General features: G+C 47.9%; 1 protein-coding gene and 1 long non-coding RNA gene across 2 annotated transcripts; one reads left to right on the forward strand and one right to left on the reverse strand.

Annotated features, from left to right (window-relative positions):
* Window positions 1–4,444: 4,444 nt before the first annotated feature.
* LOC144166774 (uncharacterized) lies at window positions 4,445–12,238 on the reverse strand. The gene is made up of 3 exons (XR_013321767.1): window positions 12,062–12,238; window positions 11,465–11,617; window positions 4,445–7,572 (listed from the first exon to the last, which is right to left on the reverse strand). It is a non-coding gene; the product is annotated as an uncharacterized LOC144166774 (long non-coding RNA).
* A 210-nt stretch (window positions 12,239–12,448) lies between these two features.
* Window positions 12,449–20,349, forward strand: LOC144166775 (uncharacterized). Its single transcript, XM_077696261.1, has 2 exons — window positions 12,449–12,601; window positions 15,289–20,349. The coding sequence occupies exon 2, from the start codon at window positions 15,313–15,315 to the stop codon at window positions 17,362–17,364; it is 2,052 nt and encodes a 683-aa protein (XP_077552387.1). The 5' UTR covers window positions 12,449–12,601; window positions 15,289–15,312; the 3' UTR covers window positions 17,365–20,349.
* Window positions 20,350–23,022: the final 2,673 nt, after the last annotated feature.

Genomic DNA, 23,022 nt, shown 5'->3' on the forward strand with positions numbered 1-23,022 from the left:
GGAGACACTGCTTCAGCAAAGGTGCTGGCAGCAATAAACCGTGCAGAAGTCTGCACCACCCAATGCAGTGATGTGCAGGTTGGCCCTCTTGTCTTACAGGCAGCCACTTGTCACCTTCGGCTTGGATGACCAGCCATGTGCAGGTGCCTATGAAGTTCAAACTGGGGGAGACTGCTGATGACCTGAGGCGATTCAGTGGCATCAACAGCTGGGCATTACCTGGCTTCCTTGATGCCCCAGAAGGAGAGATTCTAAAGGTTTGTTGATTTCGGCTAGATGGCACACCAAGCCTTGAATATAATTATTAGTGGTCACTCTTGCACGCCATCGAGCTGCCATGACCTCGCCATCGAGCTCGCATCGTAATTCAACAGCTTTCTCTTCACTGTTTACTACCACTTTGCCTGCAGTTTCAACTATAAACATCAGAAGGTTCATTGTTCGTGGTAATTATCACTATTGCTGAAAAGAATTTGTGTTCCCCTCTTACTACGACCCAACGAAGCGACTCTCATGCGTACTTTGTTTTTGTTTCCGAAAGGCAAGCAGTGCTGGCTCTGGGTCTGCTGCAACACCACGTCCATTCTACAAAATGCTGCACACATTCCTGAGAAACCTGTCCCTCAAAGATCGAAGTTTGGTGCAAGAGAGCTTTCAGGTGCAACATCTGTTTATTTTGGTCAAATGGAAACATTTGAAATGGACTGACAAACAAAAACTGGTTTTTTTGAACGGACGGGTTTGTTGCTGCACAAAGGTGGCAGCAAAGTTCAGAGAATTTTGTGTTACCAAGTCTTTACCTCACCAACGTGAGGTTATTGTGTCCCAGGGTACTAAAACTGCACAGATAAGTATAATCATAAGCATCACAGTCTGTGTTAGCCTCGTAACCATTGGCTAACACTTTCGATATACCGGATAGCACAATACAGTATAAACCGGATTATAGGTCGACCCGGTATATAGGTCGACCCCCTACCTTGAGGTGGGAAAAGTTGACAAAAAAAATAATTTGGCACAGAAGCGCACTCACAATGTCTATATTTATTTTCGACGCCCGTCTGTCACTGCCACTCACTATGCCTGCCGAAGTCACTCGTCCAAGCTCTCAGAGTCGTCCGAAGATGACTGCTTCGCACTGTCATCTTCCATGCCATCAGGCGCGTTGCTGATGGAGCACTTCCTGAACGCTCGTGTAACCATGTCGTCGGGCAGCGACTGCCCAGAGAATGACACCCAGCTTGACACGGTCGCAACCGGCCCGTATAGGTCTTTTTGTTGTCGCCGGCTATCCACTCATTGTACAGTTCGCGGAGCCGGTCCGCGCATGGCCTCCGGAGCGATCATGAGCGAAGTTCCCGGACGAAGTCCGCCACTTCGTTCTCCAACTCGGGGTGCACCGCTTGACGTCCACAGAACGATCGGTTTCGGGGGTTGCACGCGCACAGCTTAGCTTTCTGGCTCCGCCAGTACCGCACACTTTCCTCCGAAACGCTTAACTGGCGTTACGCCACCATATTCCCATTCTGCTCGGTGACTCAATCGCCGTCAGCTTAAACGCCGCGGTGAACTGGCGTCGACTGCCGCCACTCATCTCGGAACAGAGACGTACAGAAATGTACGCACGCACGCGTAATATACGAGTAAAAGACGAAAAACTAGAGAAAAGCGAAATCAAATAAAGGCCTGATAGAGCGAGAGAGCAGTCCGACACAAATGGCGATTGGCGACGGACTACGCTTGCACATTGTTGCCAGACAACGATTTACATTCTGCCAATGACCGCTATATAAGACGAGGGGCGACTTTTGTGCGGATTTTTTTTTTTTAAAACTCGACCTATATTCCGGTTTATACGGTACTTGTTACTTTTCTTGGAGTTATGAAAATATGGTGAGATAGGTAAGGCTGGTCATGTTTACATAATGGTACCAGGCTAGGCCGTGTGCTTGAAAGGGCAACTTTCGCATGAACTGTTCCACATTTGCTTACATCGTGAGCAGCGTCCCTCATTAGCCGACGGTACAGAGAGGATGCGAACATGTGAGCTTGCATACCCCTACACAAGCGTGTCGCTCTCTTCCTGTAGACTCGCCACGTCAGCAGAGGAAAGGACTGCGGCGCATATTTCCGGTGCAAGTCCGAACCTGATCCTCTGGGAGTTTCGTGACGTTGTCACAGATGTTCTCGAGCCCTAAATTGTCCGGTCTCTGTCAGTGAACAATGTTAGAGACCATGTGCGGCAGCTCGAGGCTTGCACAGGCTTTCCGCAAAGCCTTGGCGCACTGGACGGTTGCCATGTAAAAGTTTCTCCACACAAAGATAACGTGCAGGACTATTACAACTACAAGGGCTGGTACAGTATAATTCTGCTCGCTGTTGTAGACCACGACTACAAGTTCATGTTCATTAATGTAGGGTCTCCAGGGTGGAATCATGACGCAGCAGTGTACAGGGGTTCCATACTATCTAAAGTAGTCGGGACAGCTCTCTTCACTCTACCAAGCCAAACCATTGATGGGATGCCAATAGGAGCGGTCCTTTTCTGTGACCGGGCCTTACCTTTGCAGCGTTTTCCGATTAACCCTTTTCCTCATAGGAAAAGGGTTCATCAGAAGAAAAAAAGAAAGAATGGCTAGCAAAGCAGCCAAAAGATAAACCTGTTCGCCGTGAACATCCTTGCCGCACGCGCAATGCAAAGCACTGGAAATCGACAAACCGCACTGAACGATGCGTTTGCGGCGATGAACATGTTGCACCATGGCTTGCACAATAAGACATGGTAGGGCTATGTGAGAAAAAAAAAAAAAAACTGACCCCCGCAGCAACGCAGCAACACGCGCAGCCGAAAAAGTGTTGCAGGACAGCCCCGATTCTGTCCGGCAGCTATACCGTGAGTTGAACTCTGACAACCTCGGGAACATTGCTGTTTTCTTTGACGGTTAGTGGATGACCCGCGGTCATTCATCCCACATCGGTGTCAGTGCAGTAAATGAGCTGTTTACTGGACTCGCACTCGACTATGTTGTCTTTAGTAACTTCTAAGCCGGATGTGAGCGTGGCCCTAAAGACGACGACCCAGCATACAGCGCGTGGAAGAAAAGCCACTTGTGCCAAAAAAAAAATACAGAAAAAAATTTACTGAAATGGAAGTGCTGGCTGGACTAGCCTTGTTTGAAAGGTCTTGGGATAAACATGGCCTCCAGTACACCCCTGTACTTTCACATGGCGATAGCCGCACATTTCTTGCATTGCTAGAGGCCCGTGTGTACGGCTATATAACAATCACAAAAGACTGCATTATTCATGTGCGGAAGCGATTGTTCACAGCCTTGCAGAATGCAATGGCTGAGTACAAAGGCCAAGGAGCAGACAGCCTTAGTGGCAGAGGAAGGCTGACGGGTGATCTTGTCGCCAAATTGATGTCCTACTACACTGGGCTTTGAAATCCCGTGGTGGAGATGTTGCAGCGATGCACAAGGCCGTGACATTTCGCCACATGACTTCAAATGACAGCGTGTCAAAACACACCCTGTGCCCGACAGGCCCAGGACTCGTGGGGCTGCCAAAATGCAGCTGCAGCCAAAGGAAGAGGAGAGCCTGCTAATTAATTAACATGGAGGTACTGTTAATCAACTAACATGGAGAGCCTACTAATTAACATGGATGTACTAATTAATGATTCTTTAAAACTATCTCAGGAACTAATTAATTTCACATATTTGAAATCAGAGCAAAACATGAACAAGAGCATATAGTTTCAAGATTGGTCTGAAATTAAGAAAAATAGCTCTAAGACCAGTGTCCCACCTTAATGTGGGACACTCGTCATTCTGTGTTTTTGTATGCCTATTATCAACCTGTGCTTGCTTGAGTTTATCGCCTCAAGGAGGTTCATGCAATCGCGCACTCACACGCTGTTTGCTCGTCTAGGGAGCTTGATTCATCCCCAACATGTCACGACAGTGAAAGCCGCTATCATTGATGGAAAAGCTAGATATCCTTCATAAGGTGGACCAAAACCAAAAAATGAAACGCGCTGACCTCGCCAAGGAGTTAGGTTTCGCTCTGTCCACATTGTGCACCGCTGTGGGCTAGCATGAGCATATACAGTGGAATCTCGATGATACGATTCTGGATGATACGAATTTCTGAAAAGTCCCGGCAAAATTGCATTGATTCCAATGGGCAAAATTTCGGATGATACGAACGGACCTGCGTAGCTCGGCGGATGATACGAATGACCTGGCGAGGAGCAAGGCTCGGCCGGCTCGGGGAGCAAGTGACGGCGCCATACGGGGTGGTACGGGCTGCCCCTTCTGCCTCTTTCTCTCCTCTTTGTCGCTCTTTCTCCGGGAACGGGCGGGCTGTTGTAGTGCGAGCGCGCTTGGCCGGCTCAGTGGCGCGCCGAGTCTACCGCGGCGCGGCCAAGCCGCTGGGGAGAGAACGCCTTGATGGCCTCGGGCGGCTCGACACCACCTGACATCACTCAGTTGCTTGCGTCTCATTGGTCTTGCGTGGGTGTGGCCGAGGCCGCGCCTCCAGAATGCGGGACCTGCTCCTCGTCGTTGCCGCGTGTGCTCACGGACCGGTGGAGATTGTGTTGCGGAGACGTGTTCGAGGGTTTCTCTGCCAGCAGACTTCTCTCAACGAAATCAGCCAGGCTGTCAGCTATGTCGCGCAAAAGGAAAGCCCTTTCATTCAAGGAGAAGCTGGAGATTTTGAATAGAGTCGACAGGGAGCCTAAAAGGAAGCGCAGTGACTTGGCAAAAGAGCTCGGCCTGCCACTGTCGACGTTGTGCACCATCGTTGGGCAACGGGACGCCATCTTGAAAAACGTGCAGCTCTTCGGCGTGAACGTCAAGCAGGCCAATACAGCCCAGCATGTCAAGCTCGAAGACATTCTCCTGACGTGGTTCAAGGAAATAACTGCGGCTGGAGTAAACATCGACGGGAAAGTGCTCCGGGAGAAAGCCGACGACGTCGCCCTTTCGCTTGGAATTGAGAACTTTCAGGCCTCCGGCGGGTGGGTTCACCGTTTCAAGCAGCGGCACGGCCTTGTGTACAAAACCGTGTGTGGCGAAGGGAAGAAGGTGGACGACTCGGTGGTGAGCGACTGGATGACCGACACTCTGCCGGCGCTTCTATCGGAGTACGAAGCACGAGACGTGTTTAACGCAGTGAGGCGGGACTTTTTTTTAATTTGCAACCCAACAAAAGCTTGTGCTTCAGAGGCGAAGCTTGTCAAGGTGGACAAAACAGCAAGCAGAGAGTAACTGTGCTCTTCTGCTGTAACGCCGACGGGTCGGAGACGCTGAAGCTAACAGTCATCGGGCGGTCGCAAAAGCAGAGATGCTTTAAAAACGCGGGTAGTTTGCCTTGCGTGTACAAGGCGAACAAAAAGGCGTGGATGACCGGCGAATTCTTCGGGGAATTTCTCACGCAGTTGGATCGCAAGATGGCGAGTAAAAATAGAAATGTTTTGCTGTTCATTGACCAGTGCTCTGCTCACTCGAAAGAGGTAGTTCTGCCTCATGTGAAAGTGGTATTTTTGCCGGCTAACACCACCAGCCGCCTGCAACCACTTGATGCTGGAATCATAAAAAACATAAAGCATCACTTCAAAGGCATGCTGGTGCGACGGTTGCTGGCGAAAATTAATCGCAAGGACGAAGACCTTCAGATCAGTCTGCTGGACGCTGTGCACTTCCTTGCCATGTCGTGGGACCGAGTTACTGCGGACACGATCGCAAACTGCTTCCGCAAGTGTGGCTTTTTCAGCCCCGCAATGACAGTGTTTCCAGAGCCAGAAGAGCCACCGGCTATTGAAGAGTGGGACGAGCTCGGCGTGGAATGCTCGTCGCACGATTTCATCACCGTCGACGATGACCTCGCCACTTGCGGTACCCGGACGATCGAAGACATCGTCGACGAGATGCAGGAGGAGCTGGAGCAGCAGTCGGACAGTGACAGCGAGGACTGCGGTGGAAGTGAAGCACCACCATCGACGAGCGAAACACTGCATGCCCTTGACGTGTTGCGGCGTGCAGTGAGCTTTGGCGCCGTGAGTGAGGAGACGAGCGCCAAGTTTTACGCGTTCCAGAAAGGACTGCTCGACGACATAAAAGTAAAAAAAAAGGCAGAAAACCATCACGGATTTCTTCACGCAAAAGTAAGCAAAGAAATAAATGAACTTTTTTTATGTGCTCAATTTTTTGGTCTGTGTTGGTTCATACGAATTCCGGATGATACGAATATTTTTCGCGGTCCCGCAAGATTCGCATCATCGAGATTCCACTGTAATGAAGAATACGCAACGTTTCAGAGTCGACACCAAGAAAGCAAAAACTGCTCATGCGTAGCTCGAAGAAATTCTGCTGACATGGTTCAAGGAGGTGACAGCAGCTGGAGTGAACGTCGACAGCAAGGTGCCGCTCGAGAAGGGCAGAGATGTTGCCCTCTCCCTTGGTGTGGATAACTTCCAAGCCTCCAGTGGTTCAGTCCACCGGCTTAAGGTGAGGCAAAGACTTGTCTACAAGCCTGTGAGCTACAAACGAAGAAAAGGTGGATGGAGCCGTCGTGCACAACTGTTGTTTTCTTTTTTGTGACCAATTAGAAATGATTTCCTTTTCGAGAATTCTTATGCTCATATAACGAGTGTCCCTAGACCTGCTGATCAGTTTAGTCAAGCTTTGAAAACGCAAGGTATGCATAGCGCGGTGGAACACAACATTGTTCTTGGAAAAACTTCCCATATTCTTTTCAAATTTTTGGAGTTTTCTTTTTTTTTTTTTTTAACCACTCTACCCTTGGAAGTGGTGAAACACGACATTGCAGCATCCCTTCATATTTCTCATACTTCTTCCTTCAATTCCAGAGCATTTCCACGACAGTTACTGCCACCTCAACCTTTGGCAGCGGTGTAGAGAAAACTGTCTACATGTTTTTATTTTTACACAATGAATCTTTCCAGAATATCTCGTCAGCTTGGCTAGGGCACAGTTCTTGAAAATGCGCAAGTTTTTCTGCAACCATACACCAAAAATAAATGAATGTCCTTTACTGTGCCTACATAGAAGCAAATGCTGTCTGACAAAAGTTTCAGGAAATTACCGCAAATAATGTTCACCACTCAAACAGCAGCAAACTCAAAATACTTTGCCTCTGCTTTTTTTTTTTTTTTGACCGGAAGTTTAAAGAAAAAACTGGCATTGAGTGCAAGCAAGTAAATAGTTTACCTGGTACGATGACCTAACCATAAATTACCTAATTTACGCATGGCACAAAGTGATCACACTATCCAAATTCGATATATTCCATGGTCCACGGTTTGATGGAGCTTTGTACGTTTTGTATGCAACTGATACTTTTAAGTGATTCCCAATAGCAATATCAAGAGGCTTTGGCGTTATCAAATTTCCACGAGATGAAGTTTGATTGGAAGTTTGCCCTACTTGTGCCGACACCACCGATGGTCTTGCAGACGCCTCAGGCAGAAGACTCCAAGACGAGCAAGTGGCTTACCGCAAGCCCCGAACACCCGCTTTCAGCTTGGCCAAGCTACCAGAAGGCCTGCACAGCAGTTAACCAACACAGATATAACGATGTCACAAAAGAGGAAAAAGAATCAATGTCTGCTTTTTTAAAACCAAATGAGATCTGAATAAGCTCAGTTTTCCTGCAAAATTAAATGCCAAATGGGCAGCAAAACAACCCTGCTGAAGAGAGACCACGCAAAAGAAGGGCCAAACTTTGCCCAAAATATTTCGTTCCAGATGCCCTTAACACACGCCCGGTGCTTACCGAGGTCAGCAACATATCTCAAACTCCAGCTGCAGTCAAATTTCTGCCAATGTAAAAACAATGTCATCTAATAGTACACATAAAAAGAGTGCTAACTGTAAAACACTGTTTCAATCAGTCATCTGCGCCATGCTCCGCCACATGTCAAGCAACTCGCGTACAAATCCCTCGTTCTTTCCAAACTTCAATACGCATGCACCATCTGGAACTCACACCAAATATATCTCATCAACGCACTTGAATCTGTTCAAAAAACTGTGCTGCCAGGTTCGTCCATTCGGCATACTCCTACGATATCAGCATTTCATCTTTAAAATCACAATCGGGAATGGAGCCTCTTTCTTTTCGACGTCGCATCGCCACCCTTTCTCTCTTTCACAGATTCTGTTATTCTTCACTCAACTGCGCACCTTACATCCCCCCACCGACGTACATATCTCATTGCACCGGTCATACACTTCAAGTTTCAGGTCACCGCACCACCACCTTCGCTGCCTGTTTTTTTTTTTTTTTTCCCCGCGCGGCTAAGGACTGGAACGGCCTTCCCCACCGTATCGCCGCCATCACCAGCCCGTTGTCTTTCAGCGCCGAAGTAACGGCTCACCTGTCCTGTTAAATTTTTTGTGGATACAAATTACTAGTTCCTCTGCTCACACCACCCCTTATGTAACATCCCCATTTGGGGGTCCTTACGAAAAATAAAATGAAACACGGGCTACACAAATGGCTCGTGAAAATTCGCATTTTCAAAACCGAAACTAGGAAAAGAAAGGAGGCCATTACCAGCCGCCAGACGTGACGTAGGCGATGGTGTGGAGCCTCTGCTCACAGGAGCCTCCAAATGCCCGTAGTAGTTTCACGTTTCACATTGTTATTTCCACCGAAGAACTTCCACTAACATCTCGCTGAGCTAATTCAAGTAGGTGCAATTCCGACTTCACGGTGCTATCAACCAAATTGAAGTAGACTGTCAGCAGTTACTTTTCCCTTCGAATACGTGCCGGAGTGGCAATCCTTGACATTGCGAGCAAAAAAGCAGGTCCAGATTAACAAAACTGTTTCTTCGTATGATACTGGATAGCAGCTTTCGTTTGCCAGCACCCTGTAGTTCATTTTAAAAAATGCAGTTTATTGTTTAGAAGATAAGCAGTTTCCTTAGCTCTTACATTTCGTGAATACGACCGCCGATCTTTGTGTGGATGTATTTGTTACCACGAGCAAGGCTGGTTTTGGTTCAGTTAGACAGTGAGCGAAAAGTAGCACAAATGTTTATACCAATGCGCAGGACACCTCAAGCTAGGTCTACAGGTTTTGGACATGTCTAAGGGGTGGGGGGTGGTGTTGGGCCAGCCCAGATACAGCAAACATTGCCCACAGGAATGCGAGTAGTCAAGGATTTATAAAAGATGCCTTTTTTCTGTGACAGATGCTATAGGAACGGTCAACGGACATGCAAGTGCTGCTTTCACACTACTTTTATGAGAAAAGATATTATTTTCGAATAAAAACCTTCTACTAACATTCCGCAGCATCGCAAGCGCGTGCATAGTTTCTTCTGGTCTCTCTTATTGCATTGAAAGATGGCGGATATTGCTACCTATGCAGCTAGTTTAAAAACGTGATGCCAACGGCGGTACAGAGCTTGAAAATGACACAACCTAACTAAACCACAACCGAGAAACATTACTGGCGGATTGTAGAGGTGCCTCTAGTTCCATTTCATTGTATCACATGGATGCTCATGCTCAGCACTTTAACTGTCTTTGTAGCACTGGCCCATATTACATTGCCCCTCCACATATGTCACTGCAGTGTGACATTTGAAAGCTTCCAAATACTTTGTAGTCTGGCCTCGCGGTGCGCTGTTCGACGGGTCGATGCGTCTGCTATTCATAAAGATGACGGGTAAACATGGGAAGCCTTAAAGGGGCACTGACACAAAATTTTGAAGGCGAGATAACTTCGGAGATAGATTGGTGGGAACACATATACATCATCTGCAAAATATCAGCGGTGAATACAGCCTAGAACATATTTAAAATCAATTTTGAAGTGTGCGAAACGCAACCGAGCGGCCAGCAGAGGACCACGCGCAAGTGTAAATAAACAACATCCAAACACGTCACGAGTTTGTGTTTGCCGCTTCCGCACTGCCGGCTCGCCGCTCCAATCGGAGGGCCGGAGGGCGGAGCTTCTGCTCTCGAGAACGAACGACCCGATCGTTGGCGGCGGAGGCGCAGTGATTTCGTCAGTTCGTCGGCTGCAGCTGGCCACGACCAAAGTTCTACAGCGATTCCAGGCACTCTGTTTCTATTACTTTTTATTTACAGTGGATGCAAAGACGCGCCGGAGGCACGAAAAGCCCACTGAGCAAGCCGCACGGTCGCTGTGCAGGCGGCGGCCACGGCCGCGAAGTGGCCCACGCCGGCGCAGGTAGCTCGAGTGATAGCTTGTTACCGCTGCACGAAATTGTCCCCAAGTCCCGACCATGGTGGCTTACATGAGAAAGGAGTTAATGATGCCATGGCGGGTTGCATTAAAAATTGTCATCCGCACCGCTCACGAGAGCGGCACTCGAATATCCGCCGCAGTGCTAAGCCGAACACATCTGTAGGCGGACCTGTAGGCAGACCGGCCGGCTGCTCCCAGCGCGCGTCTTGCCACCCACCGTCTCGAGCGTCGCGCGTCGTTCGTTAGCCGCGGTAGCATTTGCACTCGCAGCGCCTGCGTCACATCCACGGTCGCTTTTTAATTAGGCGCCTCACGAGATCAGTACGGGGGGGCATTCGCAGAAACTGCCGTCGATGCGGATTCGACAGTGCTACGGCGGCTCTGCTCTGTAACTGTGATATCCCTCCGACGGTCACGTGGTCAGCTTTGTTCACACAAAATCCACAAAATCCATCGTTTAGCGGCACTCGCTGAAACCGAAACTGCGACTGGCCGCATTGAAAATGCCTCTAATTAAACAGCCGTCGCACGCTGAAGCAAATGAGGTTTCTACAGGTTATAAGTAGGTCACTAGCTACTTATCGCAACAAAAAAAACAAGATGCAAAATTTTTGTGTCAGTGCCCCTTTAAAAGAAAAACTTCAGTTAAGGATAAATGAAAAACAGGAAAAGGTTACAAGTTGGAAAAAGAAAGGTTCCTTCCTCTGGTTAGCTCTGTAAAAAAAAAAAAGTGGTGTTGTCTTGAGGGCTGGCAACGGCAGAGTGGTGGGCTCCGGCCCCAGGTGTGGCACGGTTCTGCATAACGTAACTCAACACCTCGCCGGGGTTGCAGGACAGTGGGAGAAACAAGCTGAACTCCTTTTCTGGCTGTCCCCGCCTCAGAGAGGGAAGGAGAAGCGCACACACACAAGCACAAGAACAAACACACAACACACTTGTTTCAACCTCCAAGGGACACCGGCTGATTCAGAGTTCAGAGTTCGTGGCTCCTCTCTGCGCGTCGATGAATGTGAGGAGAACACTCTGCATTTTCTTACTTAAGGAAGCGTCTTTCCTGGCTGTAATGGAGCTGAATTTTTTTCGTTTAAAAAAGCATTACTTCAAATTGAACAATGTCGTATTTTGTCTTCATGGCCCCCTTCAACCTCTTAAAATTCGTTTACACGCACAACCGTTCCTCTCAGAAGCCAGGGAATTTGTGAACACAGACCTGTGCCGTGGGCACCTCGCTGTCATGGCATTACACCACATCACTGGGGACGAGGTGTTGAAACGTCCATCCTCCACAGGTCACCTCATTCACGTCCAACGTCGCGCCTCCGGAGCGTGGCACGACCAACAGGCGCTTGTTGCTGCTTTGCTCCTGCGATACAAGCACACCAACACTGCAGCCGCCAGCTCCGGTCGGCAGAGGAAACACCTTGTTCGTGCTGTCCCAGAGTTTCCTACTAATATGCGGCCACCGTGGCCTGTATTCAAATTTGCGAGCGGCGGCGTACTTCATTTACGCTGTTGCCAAAGTAAACACGTGAAAAAGTCAACCTTTTCAGTGCCTAACACCACGCCCGCCCCCCCCCCCCCAGTTGCCATGTCATGACGCTGAACGAACCACAACAGCGTGATAATAAACACGTGTGCTGTCCGCCCCACACTGACAACGCGTCGTCATTTGTTCGCGAACGCAGGGCGACCACATGGCTCTACACTTACTTGATTGCCAAGAAAAGCGCGCAAACATTTTCAAATCCGGTAGTCGCCTGAAACGCCTTTGTTACGACACGAGGGAACGCCGACACAAGGACCTCACCCGTCCCGGTCATCACGTAGCCTCCGTTTCCCGGACGCTGTCAACACCTAACAAAGCCTAGGAGATAAGTTATCTTAACTAATAAAGAAAGAATGGGAGACGATATGAACGTATCGACTCATATTGATAGTTAATGGACTTTTTTTTGTTGAGCTCGCAACCTGCGCAGCCACTCCACGGCGACGACATCGAAGAAATGATTCGGCGTGGATTGGATTGAGACCATTGAGACTTTGCTATAATTTTCGGACAAAAGACTAGCGGATTTTTACCTTAAAGACAAAATAAGTAACGTTGCCTGTCATTTTTGTTACAAATTTAAAAACTAGTGCAAGTTATTGAAACAAAAATTAATACGAATGTGAAAAGCGCGGCCAGCCAATCAACAATCGACTTGTTTCTTTTTTGTTGTTAGTGTTTGAGCTTTTGAGATCAGCGTTGTGTGCGCGCACATGAGTTTGGATGGTTTCAAACTTGCGTTTTTCTACGGTCGCGTCTCGGATCATAATCTCCACGCCTGTGAGACTGTGGACATGACTGGTAAGACGCCAGAACGCTTCCACTCATTACACGCTATTGCGTGATTTCGACGTAGTGTGGTCGCCGACGGAGTACAAGCGGTGCAGTTAGTTTAGGTGCACGCGACAAACGCCGTGTTGTCGCGCGCTGATTTTTTTAACAGAGTGGTAACACCTGTTGAAACAATCACGAGGTATCACTGAATTAAGCTAAATACCGGTAGTTAAGTTGTTAAACAACCGGTACATTCGGGGAGTGGAAAATCAATTATGATATCGTGCCTCTACATGGATAGCGTGTCGTCCTTCCGGGGCTGCATGTTTGGCTCAATGCGAAAACGGCTATCGGCCTGCAAAAATTCTCAAAGTTGAGGGCGATGCAACGGGCCCGAAAGTCAAGTGCACGCCGTGAAACCACCGGCGAAAACGCCTGCCGTGTGCTCGGGAGCTGTTGCTGCTCACATTGGCTGGATAAAATTAGCGCGTCTTTTGAACCAGCTTCGTGAGCTCGTCCGTTGCAATTTTGGCCGATCTGACCACACGGCGGTGGTTGAAAGGACTTTAATATGAGCATGCCAGCAAACATTTTGCAGTCCTAGGTGCGCTAATTTAAATCTGTTAAACGCAGATATAAATTTGACGGTTGTAACGATGAAATTAGACCGTTTGGCAAAGCGCTCAGCAATAATGGTTTGTGAACTGCGAAGTAGCAGGAGTAAATATTCCCAATTTTTCGGCTATGCCTACTCGTTCCTGTATGCACAATATGACAGCCATCATGAAATTCTTAATCAGGGTACATTAGGCTATTTTGTGGAAGGATTTAAAACTGCAGCTAGCAAAATTTTTGGAAAGCTGGTGATTTGACAACTTCAGTGCTAGGCCTGGCACAACAGAAGCATTTAGATTTGTTGATAGGCTAGTTTGTCTGATACTTCAAACGCCGTGAGAATTGCGCATAAGGGTAACACACAGAAAGAAGGACTGCAGGACGCGCTCGTCCTGTTGTCCTTCTTTCAGTGTGTCATCCTTCTGCGCAATTCTCATGGCTTTTCAAGAAGCATTTATATCATGTATTAATGTCCAACTTCAAGTACGGTTGTATCTTAATGTAATTCACAACACACAATTTCAAAACACTGAAAGTCGCATCAATGATTCCTTCCCCCAGTTTTTCTGAAGGTGGAAGGGAACTAAACTTTCTTTTTTTAGCGTCATCTCAAACGTGGCGTGTGCTCTCTCAGTTCTGATTAATGCTGACAAAATTGTACAGTTTACTAAGCCACACAGTCAGTTTCTTCAATATGCAGCAAAAAAAGAGACTTTGCAACACTAATGACAAAAAAAAAAATTGAGACATCAGGGTCTTCTTAAATTCCAACCGTGACATGTTTGTTTTACTCCAAACTTGTTAGGTGCTCTATATTTACTTTCGATCTGCGTTTACACGTTTCTTTGTTGCAATATTTCACTAAAACAGTACAATGTTTTCAATGGTTTGTACAATTTGTTTGTAATGCTGCCAGTAATAACTTTTGGGCCACCCTAAATTTTCAGAAAACAAGCATTTACCCGCCGCGGTGGCTCAGTGGCTAAGGCGTTGCGCTTCTGAGCACGAGGTCGCGGGTTCGATTCCTGGCTGCGGCGGCCGCTTTTCTGATGGAGGCGAAAAGCAAAAACGCCCGTGGGTTCGAGATTTCGGCGCACGTTAAAGATCCCCAGGTGGTCAAAATTAATCCGGAGCCCTCCACTACGGCACGCCTCATCGCCTGCGTTGCGTCAGTGCGTTACACCCTACAATCAATCAATCAGAAACAAGCATTTGATTCAAGTTTGAATCCCTCTCACATGAAACGTGTTGGCAAGTAATTGTATAAAATAATTTTGTGCCAGGAAACAGTTGCTGTGAGACAGCCTACGTGTTGTCATTTCTAAGTATTGTTACAGGCGACAGCTGGTAGTTTCAGTGACAACGGGCATAGAAGGGTACACATTTTGCCATACGAAAGTGAGCCATGTCAGGATTGAGGGGATGGTGTGGCCGTTTAGTGCCTGCTGCCCTGTTCAAGCCACGCAGCAGACAATATCAACTGAAGTCAAAATTACCTATCCACGGTTTTCGCATCAAGAGGGCAGCTGCTTTATTTCAGTCCGAAAACACGCGCTGAACTACAACGCATAAATTACGTTTAGTTCGAAGGTTCAGTCTGCTTGCCCCTTGCCGTAGTAGAATGCTATCAACTAAATTAGGCTACGGGATTTGAATTGTAAGTCAAGGTAAACTTTTAGAAGCCTGTTCCGCAGTGCAACTTTAGGTGAGTAATATTTGTAGCTATGTTGTTACCCCTGGCTTACCTGCTTAAATTGGCATGTTAAAACAATTTTCTTAGCTTCCGTTTGTCTTGTGAACTTGACATTATTAACAAGGCTTGCAAGTTTGCATCAGCAGCAAATTCTTACGAATATTGAATGATTTGCAATGATGAAACGATTTGAATTTAACTGAAGGCAAACTTTCAGTTACTCTTTTGTTATGTAATTTAGAGAAATAATTAATTGGTATGATTGTTTTCTAAGCTCTGGATTACAGGATGAAATTCGCACACTATACAAATTTCTATAACATCTGGTTGGCTGTAGTGAACTCGAGATTACTGGCAATGTTTGCATGTTCACATCAGCTTATGAAAATGTTTTTTTCTGTTTCAGTGGCTCATAAGAGAACTTTGCAGCATGATCCCCGAGGCAGAAATTGTGGGCTTCGCTCAGGAGCAACCATGCCTGGACACCGAGGTGCAGTCTGCAGCTGTGCAGAAGTTTATGACCTCGCTGAAAGCTCGTGGCGTCGACCTCTTGATGCCTTGCGACCAGACTGTGAACGCGTCGGTGTCTGGCTGCTGGATCGCATCGCAAGTGGCCGTTCTCAACTCCGTTCTGGAGAGCATCTCCCTCGAGCTCCGAGAGTCCAGCACAGGTGCCTTGTCTCTGATTAACGTTGCTCCGAGCGACATGGGCGACTGCCGCCCCGACAGTGCACTCAGTGACGCCGCCTTCCTCACATCCTGGATCCTCAATCGGCACCGCTGTCTCCGCACCGTGAATTTGGACGGGGAAGCGGACCTGTTCGAGTGTGCACCATCGGCTGTCGCCAATGCACTAGCCTCCAATCAAAGTGTCACGGAAGTGAGGCTTGGCCTCAGCCGCTCTGCTATAAGGACCAAAGCTTTTTCAGTCCTCGTTGGAGCACTGCCACACATGGGAGGTTTGAAGAGGCTGGAGTTGGTCGGCCAAGTCGAGTCTAGTGCCGTGACGGGCATCTGCTCCACATTAAAGGCTGGCCGGCTCACCTCTCTGTTGATCGAAAGATTCCCAGAAAACAAGAAGGCTGCTGCTAAGATTTCGCGGGCTCTGCTGGCGTCTGCAAGCCTGACTTCACTCATCATTTCGCGCGGTGCCACGAACTTGCCGAGACTGGTGCCACTGTTGAAGACAAACACAGCGCTGCGGACGCTATCACTGACTGTGGTGTCGGGAGAACTCGTCGGTGAAGTTCTGAGCTGCCTCGCGCACAACACTGCCATCGAGGAACTGTGCCTTTCCGATGCCCCTCTGGAGGACTACCCGGTGCCGACTGCGCCGATCTACGAGTTTGCCGCGAACCGGAGCGTCAAGGTTCTAAGGTTCCGGAACATTGAACTTTGCGAAGCGGGTGCCATGGCCTTTGCCGAGCTGCTCCGAGACAACACAACCCTGGAGGAAGTGGAGTTCTCCGGCTGCCGTGTGGGGGACTTTGGCACCAATGCTCTCGCGGACGCCATGGCAGTCAACAGCACGCTGAGAGCACTGTGCTTAGAGCATAGTCAGATAAGTGAGCAAGTTGTGGAGAGATTTCTCAGAGTCACGTCGCATAACAAAAGTCTAGAAAAGGTGAACCTGGGAATTGTAGCTCTGCCCGAAGACTGGGCCCTGCCCGCAGACTTCGATTTTTCCAGAGTCTGCGGCCGCCTCGAAGTGACTTGGAACGGCTGGGGACTTGAACAGATAGCCAAGTGCTTGAGCAGGCAGACACCAGATGGACAACCCGAGGGGAACGAGAAAATGAAGCGGCTTCGACTTTGCTGGACCCGGCGAGTGCTCATGGACTCTATTCATCGTGTTTTAGATGCGGCGTCTGTTTTTGTTGTCGAGCTCACCATCGGCAGTGAGCACTCGGACGAAAAAGGTTTTGGTGAAGCGATTTCGGCGCTGTTAATTTCGACGCGGTTTTTGAAGAAGTTGGTCATCAAGGAAGTGACCCACAAAGGTCCCGTCATACCTGCTGTTTTGGGTGCCTTGGCGCAAAACCACACTGTGTGCTCAGCCCAATTTTCTGGCAGCCTACGCACCGCCCAAGTCGTGAAGCCTTTGATAGCTTTGCTGAAGGTCAACAAAACACTGCATTCAATCGCTTTTCGCGCTTTCTTTCTCGATGGAAAACCCCTTGCACGTTTTGTCAAAGGCATTCAGGGCAATGAAGTGCTGACGGACTTGTCTTTCCAGTACGAGCCTGATAGAGAAAGCATGCGACCAGTGTGGGAGATTTTGTGGAGGAACAGGGGTCTGCTGACCAGAGCCGTCAACTTTGCCTTGGGAAGGGAAAATGGGATTGAGTCCGCAGAAGCATTCCACAAGCTTGCTGATAGAACTTCCCTACTCGATGCACTCACTGAGGCCACAGGCAAAACGTTGGCTGACTGTGAACAGATTGTGAGCCATGCTTTGGGACAACTTCAAAAACCTTTGTAGGCTGGAACCCCTACTGGTGACCAGCTTGTCTCGTGCACTAGTCTAAAAGTGGGTGATTTGGTAGTCATGAGGTAATGCTGTTTTACGGTTCAGTTTCTTTTTCGTTGGCTCGGAGCTTCGGTGCCGATGCAAGCAGATCTCAATACATAGGAGGACAACTTCATGGAATATGCTTGGAATTGATTCAGGGGTGGCTGAAATCTGAGCACATGAAAAGTGCAACGGAAACCAGTTTCTTGATCACTAATGCATACCTGCCAGGTTTCCCGAATTATCTGGGAGACTTCCGGATTTTGGTGGTTTTGTACGATTTGTACGGTCGAAACAAAAATCTCCCGAATACACACCCGTGTTTGGCCAAACCTTTCTCCCAGTCTAGCCACATTGCGCTGGAGCTACCTGACAACCCAATCGCATCCTACACCACTGGACATCGTAATAACTTGTAAAGCATAGTTGGCAATGCGCGCAAGTTGAACTGGTCAGTACCACAGAAACGCTGAATGCGAGAGGTAGTTCAGCATGGTAAAAGAAAATTGCCCCCAGTTTCGAGCATCAAGTTCTCGCACAATCCGAGCTCAGTCGCGTTCTTTTGGCGAAGTGTAGCAGGAACGAACATTGTTATGCTTGACAGTATTCCCAGGGCTTCTTGAAAAAGGCAGCGTCAGCCACATCGAAGATTTAGCAGCTGACCAGTCGTGTAGCTCGTTAGTAGTTTAGACGAAGCTGTTCAGCCCCTACTCTGTTGTAACTAAATTAGAAATGCATGTAAATGTAAATCATTGCATTCTGTTGCTACTAATTTTTGTATCCCTCCTCCTCTGCCCCCCCCCCCCTTTGGGACAGATCTCCCTAATGCCATCTCGGCGAACCTGGCAGGTATGCTAATGTGTCACTTGAGGTAGGCATTGCAAAATTTGCAAATGTTTTTTATACGGGACGTTATTTTAAGAAGTCGGAAACTATTTTGAACAGCAATTTTCAATGCAACTCGAAATTACGTAATTTCAAACTGGCAGTTTCTTGCAACTTGCTGTTATTGTACTTTTCAAAAACTTAGTAATCAGTTTTGAAATACTCACCTAAAACCTTGATGCCACATACATTATTTTTGGTCTCATATTTAAGTATTATTGCCAAAGCATAAGCACGAACAGTTTTGTGTGGTGATTATTGTTTCTAACAATATGTGTCATAAGTGTGTTTGTTATGTGCATCATTTATGTGTGTCATCATAAATCATAAGTGACTGGCATTCAATTTCATGATATGAGGTAGGAATCAAGGCCTGGAATAGTTTAATTAATTGTGTCTTGTGTTTTGGTTAGCACATTTTGTTTTGTTTTCTGACTGTGGCTAGCACGTGTCACCAAATAAAATTCTTAATAATCTTATATTTCTCAGAAACTTCACCAGATATGAGAAGTTAGTCATGGAACCTTTCTAGAGCATACAGTACATGAAACCAGGATACAGTGAATTGATCAGTTGCGCTGCTGGCACCTCGCTAATAAAAATTACATGAGTGCCAATTGCGCTAGTTTTACTTGAGTGTCCATGCCTGCCTTGAGCTTTGCTTTCAAAGGCTGAAGGGGGGAGAAAAGCTGAGATTGGGTGGTTTCACAACCAACGTTTCGTTGCGGCGCTCAAAACATTAATGTGTCGTCCTTGATGATGATGGTTTAAGTTTAATGGCGCAAGGCCAACATGGGCAAAGAGCGCCAAATACAAAGTTATTTGGTGAGGAGGGAAAACATAAAATCAGTTAATGACTATGAGCACGGCTGGTGTAAAGGGCCAGGGTGAAGAACATGAGTGGTTAAAAGATAAATAAGGTGGCTGGTGTATAGGACCAGGGGTAAAATTACGGGTGGTATGAGATGAGTTGTAAGAAATGAACTTCAGATAGGAACTTAAAGGTGCGCTGAACAGAGAACATGGCACCATCGCCTAAGAAGTATGATGGGTGTGGTGGAATGTGTCTTGTGTGTAGTTGTGGGAAGTGTTTGCGTCGTGTAATGTCGAGTGCCTTACATTGTATGAGGATGTGGATCACGGATAGGGCCTCACCGCACCTGCTGCACAGAGGTCTTGGAGATCCAGTGAGCAGGTGCGAGTGCGTTGCATGTGTGTGCCCTATCCGTAATCTACCCAAGGCGACTTCAGTGTATCTATTATGTGTGTCGGTGGTGTATGGTCCTAAGAGTGGTTTTATTACGTGTAACTTGTTGTCTGTTTGCCATGTTTTTCGAAGTTGTTGTCTGATGTGTGGTTTCACGTCGGTGTAGGGTAATGTGGTTATGTCTACTGTATCTAAGAGTGTAGCAGCAGCAGCCATTCGATCTGCTGCTTCATTCCCGGCTATACCACAGTGGCCAGGGACCCAGCAAAGGACGAGTTCAAATTTGTGGACATACACAGACATAATACCTTTGATGATAAGATGTACGTGATTTTTTGAAGACTTTGTTGACGACAATGCCCGCACAACAGTGAGAGAATCTGTATATATAATGGATTGTGGGATGTGGCTTTGAAGGATATGATTACCAACCAGAAGTTGTGGGGAGCGCCTTGGCACGACACCTTCCGGTCTAGGGGGTGTCACCCGGAGCCCCTCGCCATGGGCTCCCTTCCCTCGCCCTCCTCGCCTTCCGTGCGGCCACCGGGGTCACGAGACTTGGGGACGTCGGGGCCCGAGGGATGGCGCTGGCGGACACGGTGCAGCGGGCAGAGAGGTGAAGGAGCGGGCGCGGGGCTGGGGAGACTCGGACTGGGGACGCGCAGAGCGTTTTTGGTGTGTGCGTGTGTATGCCCGGACGAGGATGTAAGTAAAGAGTTCTTTCACGCAACCGCAGTGTGCCTCATTCCTTGGCATGCCGTAGAGAGCAGGCCCACAAAGTACACCATAAGCCTCTGCCGTAAAGATACTTGTATTACTGTTAAGAGTTCTAGTGACACTAGGGCCGGGCCCATGCGCCGCGCATGACACCGAGGTGGAAGTTTTAGAAGCGTCCGTATAAAATTCAGAACATTGGTACTTCTGCTGCAAATACAAGAAGTGCTGCAGAATTGCACATGTGGCAGCTCGGTTTTCGTCTACATGTATGAAAGATGTGTCGCATGATACAGGGCGGAGATGCTATGGTGCTATAAAACCTGTTAGAGAACTTTGGATTTTATCTAAAAGGGAGATAGCAAGCTCTGACGCTTCCTCTCTGACTCTGTAAGAGAAGGGAGCAGAGAATGATGGTCGATTTAAAAAGAGTTCAGTCATGGATGTATCATGAAAAACTGTTTTAAAAGGATTGTGTGGCATGGATGAAATTTTAAAAGCATAAAGGAGATCTGTGTATGCTCGCTGACGTTGTAGGTTCCATTTGTTGCACTCTACATACAGGCTTTCAACAGGACTAGTCCGGAAGGCGCCACACGTCAGGCGGAGCCCCAGATGGAGCACTGGGTCCAGCATTCTGAGGGATGTTTTAGTGGCTGATCCATAGACAACACTACCATAGTCTAATCGTGAACCTATTAGGCTGGTAAAAACACGTAAAAGAAGTTGTTTGTCAGCACCAAAAGAAATGTGCGAGAGAACCTTCAGGATAGTCAGTGTTTTTAAGCATTTATGTTTCGATTGTTTTAGGTGTGGGATAAATGTGAGCTTTTCGTCAAAGATTATACCTAAAAACTTGTGTTCCTTTTTGACAGGAATAGAGACACCGTGGAGTCGAATGTCTGGATCCGGCCGAATGCCACGCCTCTTCGAAAACAGAACACAAGTGCACTTTCCTGGATTAAATTTAAAACCGTTGCTATCTGCCCAGCCGGCTAGCTTGTCCACAACAAGCTGCACTTGGCGCTCGCAGTAGACAAGTTACACGATTTGAAGGAGAGTGAATGAATGAATGGCTTTATTGAGCACATCGTCTACATAGATTGAACAGGAGATCGATGGTGGCAGTGCCTTCCGAAGAGAATTCATTTTTACAATAAACAAAGTGCAACTCAAAACTCCACCTTGCGGCACGCCGTTTTCCTGCACATGAACCCTAGAGAGTGCAGCTCCAACTCTAACTAACTAAGAGTTGTAACTAACAAGCGTATTCATCATGTTACCCGACATGCCAAAGGACTTCAAATCACTGAGGATTCCGTACCGCCAAGCAGTGTCGTACGTACGCCTTTTCAAGATCAAAGAATACTGTCATACAGTACTGCTTATGGAGGAAAGCATCTTTAATATATGACTCTAACGCAACGAGTTGATCGTTCGTAGATCGCCCCGCCCTAGCCTCCCTGGCAGCTCTCGAGAAGACCGTTGTACTCTAAGAAGTACGCGAGTCTCCTGTTTATCATCTTTTCGAAGAGCTTACACAGGCAGCTTGTCAGGGCAATGGGACGATACCTGGCGGGAGAGGAAGGGTCCTTCCCTTCCTTAAGGAAAGCCATGACTACTATGGCCTCCCTCCAAGAGCGTGGAATGTGCCCCGAAAGTTTATTGTATAGGTGTAAGAGTGTCTGGGTGTAGGTGCTGTATCATGGTGCATGTAATCTTATCTGCGCCTGGAGCTGAAGGTTTGCACGTACTCAGGGCAGCCCTCAACTCATAGGGAGTGAATTCAGAGTTGTAAGAAGTTTTTGATTTGTCTTTGTCGTGTAAGGGCTTTTTTTCTGCAGATGTTTTGTGTTTCATGAAAGTGTTTGTGTAGTGTGCGGAGCTGGACACGTGTTCGAAGTGTTGTGCAAGTGTGTTAGCCTGGTCTTCGAGTGTGTCCCCTGTTGTGCTAACCAGGGGCATGCTGTGTGTCTGTTGTCCTTTCAGCTTGCGTATACGTGTCCAGACTTTGTGTGTGTCCGTGTAAGAAGGCGTACTCTCTCGTTTTGCCTCACGGCGCACACGTTTTCCAAACGCCTTGACCCGTTTGAACAAAATAAGGTTACCCGACGTGGGGTACCGACGAAGGATGCCCCACGCCTTGTTCTGGTCCTCTCGCGCCCGCCTACGTACAGTCCTCATTCCACAACGGCCTCCTCTGGTTGCGCGGGGCACCAGAGGCGTGGGGAATGGACTTTTCGGCGGCGTCGAGGATGTGCGCCGTGAGGAGTTGGGTAGCTTGCAACGTGTAGGTGTCGTATGGATGTATGGTGTAGTTTGGATGTCTCTGTAAATGCATTCCAGTTAGCTCGTGCTTCATTGAACCTATTATGGTAAGATGAACTGCTTGGGCCTTTACCTATATGTTAGTGAAGTGGGGAAGTGGTCACTGCCATATGGGTCAGTGCCCACTCCCCACTCAAGACATGGAAAGAGAATTGCCGAACCAATAGCCAAGTCAAGATTTGAGTAGGTGTTGTGCCCTATGTTCTGGTATGTAGGCTGGTTCTTGTTGAAAAGGCTATCAGGCGACCTCGGGCATCCGTGCGAGAAGAGCCCCAAAGAGAATTGTGTGCATTGAAGTCGCCTGTTAGGATGTACGGTTCAGGAAGCTGGTCGACCAGCGCCTCAAAGTCAGAGCTCAGAAGTGCAAGATCAGGAGCGATGTAGATGGAGCATACCGTTATCAACATATTAAATATTATTGTGCGGACGGCTACAGCCTCAAGGACGGTGTTCAAGGTGACAGGGTGGCATGCTAAGGATTTGCGGGCGATTAT

This window comes from Haemaphysalis longicornis, unplaced genomic scaffold (assembly GCF_048455015.1).
Source record: "Haemaphysalis longicornis isolate Haplotype H1 unplaced genomic scaffold, Haemaphysalis longicornis Haplotype H1 scaffold_19, whole genome shotgun sequence".
Classification (NCBI taxonomy): domain Eukaryota; kingdom Metazoa; phylum Arthropoda; class Arachnida; order Ixodida; family Ixodidae; genus Haemaphysalis; species Haemaphysalis longicornis.

What these genes read in the sequence shown, in the direction of transcription:
- LOC144166775 (XM_077696261.1), top strand. Translation starts at nt 15,313, where the DNA reads ATGATCCCCGAGGCAGAAATTGTGGGCTTCGCTCAGGAGCAACCATGC.